At 35.9% G+C, this 10,953-nt stretch overlaps 1 protein-coding gene across 1 annotated transcript; it reads right to left on the bottom strand.

The window, feature by feature from the left end:
* Positions 1–519, bottom strand: LOC112099235. The gene has a single exon (XM_024186433.1). The coding sequence runs from the start codon at positions 517–519 to the stop codon at positions 1–3; it is 519 nt and encodes a 172-aa protein (XP_024042201.1).
* Positions 520–10,953: the final 10,434 nt, after the last annotated feature.

Consider the following 10,953-nt stretch of genomic DNA (forward strand, 5'->3'; position numbering starts at 1 on the left):
CTAATTCATTGCATCAGCTTCTGCAAAAGTTACATCATTGTGAAGTTTTGTACTCTTGACAGCAGCTGCAATAATATCTTTATTTGCATCCTTTATGATTATCCCCAAGCCTACTCGGTGTTCCTCTAGGTTTATGGCAGCATCTACGTTAATTTTAACCCAACCTGAGGGTGGAGGGCTCCAGCATGTTCGAGTTGTCATATGGTCCCTAGCCTTGAGAATTCTTCCTGGAGCTTGAATCCTTTTGAAAGAATCAACAACTGCCTCTGCTTTGGCTGCTGTTATGTAGGGCTCGTCTCTTTTTCCCCTGAATAAAAAAAGATTTCTTGCACTCCAAATTACCCAACACAGAGCTATCACCAGATCAGCATCGTTTTTATCCATTATTCTCACTGCTTCATGGACAAAACTGAGGATGTCTTGGTGAGCTATATTTCCAATATCAGATGCAAATTTAGTGGTTTTCCAGACTACACGGGCTGATTTGCACTCCATTAGAGCATGGGCAGTGGTCTCCATCTTAGTTCCACATAGTTGGCAGGTTGGCTGTGGTAATAATTTCTTCTTCCACAAGTTCTCAGCGATTGGGAGTAAATTTTTTGCTGCCCTCCATATAAAAATCTTAATTTTTTCTGGTAAAGACAAGGTCCAAATGACTGACTATTAGTTTGTCTTTTGATTTGAGCAGCTCGAGATGTCTGGGAATTTCTCTTTCAATGCCACCTGATAGCCACTATTCACAGAGTAAATCCCTTTTTTTATCATAGTGCCAAACTATTTGATCCTCCATGGGTCGGCTGGGGAGAAGAATTCTTAAAATCATCTCGACATCTTCTTTTGCAAAGTGTTGATTAATCAAGCCTTCATTCCACTGGTTAGCAGCATTAATCAAATCTGAGACTCTTGAATCGATGGGTAGAGATGGAGAGGAAATTGGTTTGAAGGATGTAGGCCTTGGCATCCAGTTTTCTTTATAAACCTCGACTTGCTTTCCATTCCCGATCCTCCATCTGATCCCTTTGTGAATCACTTGTCTCCCCCACAAAATACTCTTCCAAATGAATGAAGACTTACTTCCCAACCTTGCATTTAAGAACTAACCATTCTTGAAATACCTAGCTTGCAGGACTCTAGCCACTAGAAAGTTAGGAAATTGAATAATTCTCCAACTTTGCTTAGCTACTAGTGCCTGGTTAAAGCTTGCAAAGTCTCTGAATCCCAGTCCTCCTCTTTGCTTGGCTTGGCTTAATTTCTCCCATTTTGCCTAGTGAATCTTTTTTTTTTCCTTATTGCTGCTCCACCAAAATTTGGCTATTACTTATTGGATATCATTACAAGTACTTAAGGGGAGTTTGAAGACACTCATTGTGTATGCCGGAACCGCCCGAGCCACTGCCTTGATCAAAACTTCTTTGCCCCCGCATGAGAAGAATTTATGCTGCCAATTGGTGATTTTGCTGGACACTTTCAGCTTGATGTCATTAAAGAACCTCGATCTTTTCCTTCCTATCATCGATGGCAGTCCTAAGTATTTTTCGTGTCTAGAGACTACATTCAGCTAAAAGATGTTCTTGATTACTGAGATGGCTCCACTGCTCGTGTTTCCGCTAAAAAACATGGAGGATTTGTTGTAATTGAAGAGCTGTCCTGATGCAGCTGCATAGGCCTCAAATATCCTTTTCAGATGCAAAAAATCTGCTTCTAAGGCTCTTGTGAAGATGAGACTATTATCGGCAAACAATAAGTGAGATATGATGATATCTTTGCTGAATTTTAGTCCATGGATTAGGCTTTTTTCTTCAGCCCTTTACAACATATTTGAGAATGCCTCTGCACACATAAGAAACAGATAAAGAGAGAGAGGGCATCCCTGCCTTAATCTTCTTTGTGGTTGGATTATGCCCTTGGCTATCCCATTGATAATGATAGAGAAAAAGGATGTTGTAATGCATCTCATGATCAAGTTAACCCAAGTTCGGGCAAATCCTAATTTCAGCATTACATATTCCAAGAACAGCCATTCCACCTTATCGTATGCCTTACTAATGTCCAACTTTAAAGCTACAAGGCCACTTCTTTTTCCTTTACAGTGTCTAATTTTATAGAGGCACTCATAACCTATGATAATGTTATCAGCTATGAGTCTATTAGGGATAAAGGCACTTTGGGATGGAGAGATAATGTTGTGAAGGTGGTGTTTTAGCCTATTAGCTATAGCTTTTGCAATAATTCTATAGATCACATTACATAAGCTTATAGGCCGGAAATCAGTCACCTTTCCAGGTTGTTTAACCTTTGGAATTAGGGCAATGTGAGTATGGTTGAGAGAAGTGATAGTACCTTGCTCATTTAGAATGTGAAGGCATGTATTGACTACCCCCCTGCTGACTGAATTCCAATGCTTCTGGTAAAAAGTGGCTGGCAGTCCGTCTGGCCCTGGTGCTTTGGTAGGGCACATCTGTATTAATGCCTCCACAATCTCCTCCTTGGTAAAGGGCTGTATCAGCTGATCGTTCATCTCTTTGGCGACTTTTGTACCCCTCCCTTCTACTACTGAATCCATTAGTTTCTGGTCCAGACTTGAAGTGGTAAACAAATCGGCAAAGTAGCCACAAAACTCACTCTCTACCTCTTCGGCATTTTGCATCCAGTTCCATTGACTATCCTCTATGCCTCATATTTTATTTTTTATTTTACGAGAAGAGGCTTTGGCATGAAAGTACTTGGTATATTTATCTCCCTTTCTCAACCAATCTGCTCGGGACCTCTGCTTCCAGTAAATTTCTTTGTCGAGTAATATGTTGTGAATCCGATTCTTGACTCTCTTGATTTCCTCCCCACTGTTGTGCTGCATCCCACTGTAATTCAGCTCTTTTAATCTGACCATCAACTTCTCAAGTCTCTGCTGCCTCCCTTTGAACTCCTCGTTACTCCAACTCTTTAGCTGAGCCATTGAAGTCTTTGCCGTTTGTTTAAAGAGCTGGACAAGATCATCACTTCTCCAGTTATCATGTCTCTTCCACTCTCTATCTATAATTTCTTTACAAGCCTCATAGGTACTCCACATGTCCTCATAATGGATTCTTGAGGCACTCATTTTCATGTATCCTATCCCACTCCCCCTTTCTAGCACTTCTAGTAACGTAGGACAGCGATCCGAGGTCCAAGTTTCAAAGTTAACAACAGTACAATTTTCATACTTGTCACTCCAGCCCTTATTGCTTAAGAATCGGTCTAGTCTCTCTTCGACAAAGTCTTTCCCAAATCTACCATTATTCCAAGTGAACAGGTAACCTTTACACCCCAAATCAACCAAATTGCAGTCACATAAGGCTTCTCTGAACTCCCTAATCAAATATATATTTCTATCATTACCCCCTATTTTCTCATTTGGATGCAGGATCTCATTAAAATCACCAAAACATAACCAAGGGTTATCGGACAAACCTGCTAACCATCGCAACAACGTCCATTTATGCTTTTTTGAGCCATTTCTGGATGCCCATATATTCCAGTGCACCTCATCCAGCTGCCTCCCTCAGTCTGAACTTGTGCGTCAATATGGTGGTTACTAAACGAGGTTACATTCACATTGACGTCACTGTTCCAGAGCATTGCCAACCTACCCCCCATGCCTTTTCTATCAACTGCAAGGCAATTTTCAATCTTCAGCTTCCTACTCACGTTAGACATTTGCTTGGCCGTTAACTTTGTTTCACTCACAAATAAGATTTGCGGCCTTTGTTGTTGGAGAATTTTTTGGAGGGCTAGGAACGTTCGGGAATTCCCCAAACCCCGAACGTTCCAACTAAGGACTCTCATGGTTGTCGGCGGGGCTGGCCACCAGCTCCCGCCGCTGTATCTGGAATTGTTGGTGTTGGCATTTTCATTTCCTCTGATGACATTGATTCCCATGCAGGTTGAGGCTTTGTTGCACCCGAGTGTATTTGCTTCTGTATTGGTTGACCAAGACTAGCCGTTTTAATTCTTTTTTGATTTGGGCTTGAGCTACTATTATCATGCCTCAGCCTTTTGCACAGATATGTTTCCAATTTCATTCCACTTGCTTCACTTTTAATCCGGGCTTGGCGATTCCAATTTTTCCCTTTGGGCTTTAAACAAATTGCTTGTGGCCCATTATCCCCACATTCCTCCTCTTCTCTATTATCTTGGGCCTTCCGCTTTTGTTTCAGCCCCACAATGGCTAAATTTCTATCTTTGGTTGACTTTTCACTTTCCCTCCATTTTCCATATTCTTTTCCCGCTTCTCCACTCTGCTCCCTGAGTTGTTCCTCGTTGTCAGCTGTCATAAGTACCTTTTTGCAGTCTTATAGCTGCTCTCTTGATTCTAGCGAGCTAGGCATTAATTGATCTTCACCTACTTCCTTCTCGGTACCTTTCTGAATAATTGCCACGTGTTCATCTTCTTTGTTGGAGCTTGGTTCTGTTCTGGTTACATTAGCCTTGTTCCATTGGGAAACCTGTTGACGTTTGGCCGGTGAATTACCCGTTGCTCCTTATGCTCTGACTTTGTTGAGTGGTTGGCTGATGTACCAGTAGCATTTTGCCCTTTCTCATTACTTCTATTGACTTTGGATCTCTCATACAATTGAACTGCCTGCATCCACAGTCCATAGGCAAGCTTTTCCCTTGCCTGACCTTCATACCTATCACACTCCTTATATGGATACCCTATCAGACCACAATAGAAGCAGAAATCCGGTAGTCTCTCATACACTATTGGAATTGGGATATCCTCCTCCCCCTCCTGTTCTACATAAATGATCTTTTTCAGTGGTTGTGTGATATCAATTAATATTCTTACTTAGGCGTATTTACCAATGCACTCCCCTTCTTCATCTGCATCTATTTCTTCTAATGTACCACTGGCTTCCCCCAGCATTCGTACTGTTTCTTGCTCCATACATCCGACTGGCAGATTATGGAGTTGCACCCAAAAGGCTGAATGCGTAAAAGCTTGTTTTGTTATTTTCCCTATGCCACTCGGTTCTTTTAAAACTATCAGTGCACGTTCAAAATGCCATTGGCCTCCAGAAAGAACTCTTTTCTTATCTGCCTCAGAGGCAAATTTGAACAAGAACGTTTTACTTCCTAGACTTTCAACTCTGAATCCCTCAGTTGTTCTCCAAACTTGCTGCAATGCAGACTTGAGGCCCTCTCTGCTAACTCCTCTTGGGTGCAAAACTCTCCCTAGCAAGCTTCCAACCACTAGTTTTTTCCCTTTGCCTTTCATAATTTCACCAATGGAAACTCTACTCGTTTTGTCTTCTTTGAGTGTGATTGCTTTACACTTACAGATCAGTTCCTCTGTTTCCATGAGACCCTGATATTAACTACTGCTCTAGTAACTTATGACTCACCTACTACTCCTGCTTGTAATGACTCACCAACTCACATAAATAACTTTTATCATGGGGTGCCTAGTTTGGGGCAATTCGTTGCCCTGAGGGCTACTCTCCTTTCATTCTGAGTTCTCTTTCAGAGAGAGAACCTTCGAAGAAAGACTCTAAAAAAGATAAACAAGTTAAAGAGCAACAAATAGAAATAGTGCCCAAAATTGGGTCGACAGTAATACTCTATTTAGTTTATTGGTTTTATTTGTGCCAATCTGAAAACTTATAATTCAAGTGCTAACTTTCTCTCACTATTTTTCAATCTTTTATTGAAGTGATCAAGAAGATGTTGGGAGTTGAGATCATTCAAAAAGGGGGTGTTGATCCGTTTTGGAACAAGATCTTCTCTTGATCTGAGTATTACTGAGCTTTTAATGATCTTTTACCATGTGTCTTTTAGTGGTAGTGTATGGGTAAGATTTAACTTCTTTAACTTTTTTATTTATTAACAACCAATCAATGATTGAGTTATTTGCTCAGGACATGATCAGATCAGGAGAGAATCTTGATCCGTTCTATGAGTTGTTTTGTTCTTTTCCTAGCTTATCCCTTATATCTCTACTTAACTAAATATTAAAAAACCAAATTAAAGATTGTGTACATTTTTTTCCAAATATTTTTTGCAGTGACAAAAAAAAGGTTCAATATGTTTTTAAAGATATTGGGAATATGCCACTTGAGGAGTGTTTAATCCTGTCTTAGCTGTTTATTTATTTATTTAGTTAGTGATTTTTATTTTTTACGGCAAATATGCTTCTAGTTTTTTTTTCTTTTTTTTGGTATACTCTGCCTAATTGTGTGTACTTTTGCCTTATAGGATATGACTTTTGAAAGGTTTGTAGAAGTATTTTTTAGCAACTATTCTACATATCTGCTTCAGGATGCGAGGCCACACACACACACACACACACATATATATATATATATAGAGAGAAACACAAGCTTTTTCCACCTTTTATTTTTCTCCCAAAATGGAAAATTTTTACGCTTGAATTATGGTCGATCTCTATGTTATTTGAGTTAGTTCTTTGCTTAACTCCTCTCGTTTAGTTATTTGTTTGCTTACAGAAGTGCTATAGGGATTCTTCTTAATTGTCATTTTTCAATTTTAAAGGCAGTTTTATTGTTGTGATCGCATGGACTTCTCAACTCATTGTTTTAGTTGATCCTGATTAATATTGGGATTATTTTCTCCTAAATTAGAAGTTTTTTTTTTTTTTGCTACAGAGAATAATTCAGGTGCTGATAAACTCTTGAGGTCATTCTATTGCTATATAAAATCCTTATTTGTCAATTATCCAAGAGCATAGTGTTTTGGAGGATTACTTGGTCAGAAGGTTATACTTATTGCAAGCGATGCACTTTTCATCCCTGAAGGCTGGTATGATTAAACACTAATTTTTTACGACAAGGGCTTCCTTTGCCTGCATCAAAATCAAGAATCTCTCTGTGGTTAGCTTTTCTTTCTTAATTTGATTAATCACATACTGTTTTGTTAGTTTATTCTGAAGTACGCTTACCACTGGTCGATTGTTTCAGGACTTGATGCAGGCAAAATGAGACTTGACGGGTGCTAAATCAAGCTTCTGCTTGTTTGTAGCGTATTCACATGTCAGGTTTTCTCTTCACTTTTAAGAAGGCTGTTGAATCAAGTATGCAGCAAGGAACAAGCGCTTTTAGATTTTGAGTACTTTTTTTTTTCAGTTCTTTCTCATAGTTTTACTTCTATATATATCTGTTTGATCCATAAGTTTTATGGCTTATTTTTTCAATTTTATGAACTCTTATTGTAGTGATAGATGAACGGTCTTAGTGTTGGAGAAAAACAGTTTTTTAAATTTTTTATAAAAACTTTTAGGATCACTCTCATACAATATATAAGAATTTGTAATATAGAAATCGTACCTTGAAAATTCGATTTGGTTTTTTCCACTGAAGTGATTTAGACTCCCAGATCACGATCCGTCACCACCACTCCTATTAAATCACGATCCGTCACTACCATTCATGTTAGATCACGATCCGCCACCAAATAATCTTCCAGGCTATGACTTAAGTTTGATCTGCACTTGATGTGTGGGTGCCTTTATCACCACTAAAGCAACAAGCACGAGAAAATTTTTCTCTCAACAATAAAGAGAAAAATCTTTTCCTCTGATCTGTATAAATTGATTGTTCTATTTTTTCTTTTAGAGAAAATAAGCCTTTTTATATTTCCCTTTAGTGAAAACTCTAGGCACCATATTTAATATTATTTAATTCTATTAAATCAAGTTTGATTTAAATTAAAATTAATAAAACCAAAAGTAACGTTATTTCTTTCTTGTCATATGGGCCCACCTTGTAAAATAACACAAGGCCCCTTAGACACAAGTATATTACATGGAGCCTCTCACTAAATAATATATTTAGGCTTTTAACCCAAATAGCTAGTTATCTTGCTTATTAATCCAGTAGTGGCGCAGTCAATTAAATGAGCTAACCCGGGGATCATTTGAGAACATACAATAGTGGCTACAATAATTAGGCATGTAATTAAACTAGCCCAATTATTTAATTCCAAATCTACTCCACTAAAAGATTGGAACTGAGCTCCATAATTGCATGCTCGAATAATAATTTGTCCTAAGCCACATTGATTACTTTACTGCACAATTCTTTGTACCACATCATTAATTAAATCGATATCTCAACTGTCCAATCAATTTAATTACATCTTATTCCTTGATTCTTACTGGTTTTCTCAAATGATCATTTTCAACATACTAAATATGTTAACACACTCTGACCAGAGAATTCTATGATCAAGTGCCGAAAACCCACCATGAGATGTGTTGTACAAATTCTATATTGTCAATCTATAACTCAAATACTCATCATTGCTCCCAGCAAGATATCGGGTAATCGTGACTACAAGTATGTGTTGTGCCCATTGGTAACTCAAATGGAATAACAATTATAATCATGAAATTATAATTAACTCAAGATTAAGATTACAGGAAAAACAATGCCTATGAGATTTAATAAGTCTGACAGTCATTTTAAGGTTGATTAAATCTCATATGTGATCCAGCTCAATGTAGTCAAACTACATCAGTAAATTCATACATGATTAAGACAAATAATTCAATGAATTTACTACAGTCTAAACATAAATAGAGCGTCCAACTCTATTTATCAACTGCGAACTTAATTTATTTAATCATAAGATAACTTGTATTTATGTCTTCTGTGAATTCATATGATGATCACATAAATACATATAATATGATTAAACGGATCTTATTCAAAATATTTATGCAATTGAAAATATCTCCAATATTTATTAATCAGAAAATAAATTAATATGCTTTAAAAGAGCATATAATCCCAACACTTAGAATGCTTGTTAATCTTACTGTTTGGTTTACTTATCTCCCAATTTGATTAAATTTTGGTATAAGATTAGCTCACAAACATGATTGTATATATGGCTTTGTTTTGTTTTCCCATGGCTAGTGTGGCTTTTAAGGATAAATTATTGCTACTGTTTACAGTTTTAGGATAACCCTTGTGCTGAATCTATGACCGCAGTCTGCCAACGTTCTTGGACTCGTGGATGATGAATTAACCTTTTATATTGCATAAGACTTTGGTTTAAGCTGATGTTGAATGAAATATGTTATAATTTTTCTGTTTTTTGTTTTGTTATTTCAAGCTTGTTCTGTTATTCGAGAGTTTGGTCGGAAAAACTTAATCTTCTTGACTTAGAAAGATGTCTTATCTTTTGCAATTTATGTTGGGTCAAGTAATATTTTGGTTTGTTCCCTTGATTTTTTAATAAAGTTTTACCAGTCAGTAGCTTTCTTTTTTCTTCATTTGATGATACTTAAGTTTCTTTTGATCAACTTAGATGAACTACAAGGACTTTCATCTTTGCGTTGTTGCCCAAACTCAAGTCCAATTTTAAAAAAACTTTCTTGTTTGACAATGATTCTTCTATGTTTGATAGATAATTCTTTCGGAGACGCCAAAAAAACTCGGGTTAGTTTTTTTTTTTTTTTGGCTTTTGTAATTTCCCCATCTTTTATTTTATCAGTTATTCTGATTAAGATATAATTGCGTGTAATCTTACTCCTAAGTTGCCAATAATATAAAAATATCTCTTAAGAAAATAAAAAAAAACATCTATTGGCAATCCGAGAGCTTGATATATTTTGTAATCTCCCAGCTCTGTTTCGTTGATTCTGATTATGATATAGTTTCTTGTCTTTATTTTACGAGTAAGAGATCTTTAATATCTACTGTAATTTATGTTAGCTTATTATTAGTTTTTTTACTACTTTATTTAATCAAGGGACATAACAAAATGAGAAGCGTTGGATTTGAAACTTGAAATGTAATGGCCGGAAAGGAAAAGTAATGTATCTGGGGTTGTGGGTAAGTGTGGGGAAGCGGGACAAATTCAAATTTAAAGGTTTTCTTTTTTATTTAATTTATTTATCCAAATAATCCAATGCTTGCATGACCATAAAATTAATCATGCTCTTAATGTAAATTTTAGCAAATTTATGTAAAGATGTCAAGTTAATTAAATATGTGTAATAATAATAATGACATTAATAGATAATAATGGCGGCAGCAGCAGCAACAACAACAACAACAACAACAATAATAATAATAATAATAAAAAGAAGTAATAATTTATTAAATTCATTTTTTATTTATTATTATTATTTAAAATAATGATAATTAATATTTTCATTATTATTTATTAAAATATTATTATTATTATAATTTAGTAATTTTATTATATTATTCTTTATTAATTTTATTAAATTTTAAAATTTAATTATTATTTAAATTAAAGATAAAATGGGTATTAAAAAATTTAGTTGGGGGTTGTATGTACCATAACTTAGAGGCACCAAATTACATCAAGTGTCCAAATAAAAAAGAAAGAAAGAAACACTCTCGGAAAATCAAATAAGTAAATAAATTATATCTAATCTATTCTGGAGTGTCACAAGTTTCCCCAAACCTCAAGCATGCTAAAAAATACTCACAAATGGAGGTTTCTCCTTCAAATACTTTGCTAAAAAAAAAACAGAGAAAGAATAAAGAAGATGAAGACCCATTATTATTTATTTTATCTTTATTTTCCTTTTATTTTGTTTATTCTATACAGCTATGCTAACTTATTTACATTCTTGCCATTCCAACTACTTTATAGTACTTCTCTATTTTTTCCCACGAGTGAGGCTAAGAAAAACCTAAGCATTTACCTTATCTTGTGCAATATATGTAGGGTGTTAGGCCGACGTGGATTAACATAACTCTATGCTCTAACCTAACAACGATGATTCCGCATCTAACATATTAACATATATTTTTTTTTAATTTTCTTATGCTACTTCTGACTTTACTTGACTTACCCATGAGTGAGGCTAAGTAAACCCCATATATTCACCTCTTAACTGGGAGTAAACATATGGGTGTCACGCCAACGTGGACTAATCTAACTTTTCTTACATATTGTGTAACTAATGATTACTTTCTA

Source organism: Citrus clementina, unplaced genomic scaffold, assembly GCF_000493195.1.
Source record: "Citrus clementina cultivar Clemenules unplaced genomic scaffold, Citrus_clementina_v1.0 scaffold_9, whole genome shotgun sequence".
Classification (NCBI taxonomy): Eukaryota; Viridiplantae; Streptophyta; class Magnoliopsida; order Sapindales; family Rutaceae; genus Citrus; species Citrus x clementina.

Coding starts and splice junctions, on each gene's coding strand:
- LOC112099235 (XM_024186433.1), bottom strand. CDS start 519: ATGGAGACCACTGCCCATGCTCTAATGGAGTGCAAATCAGCCCGTGTA.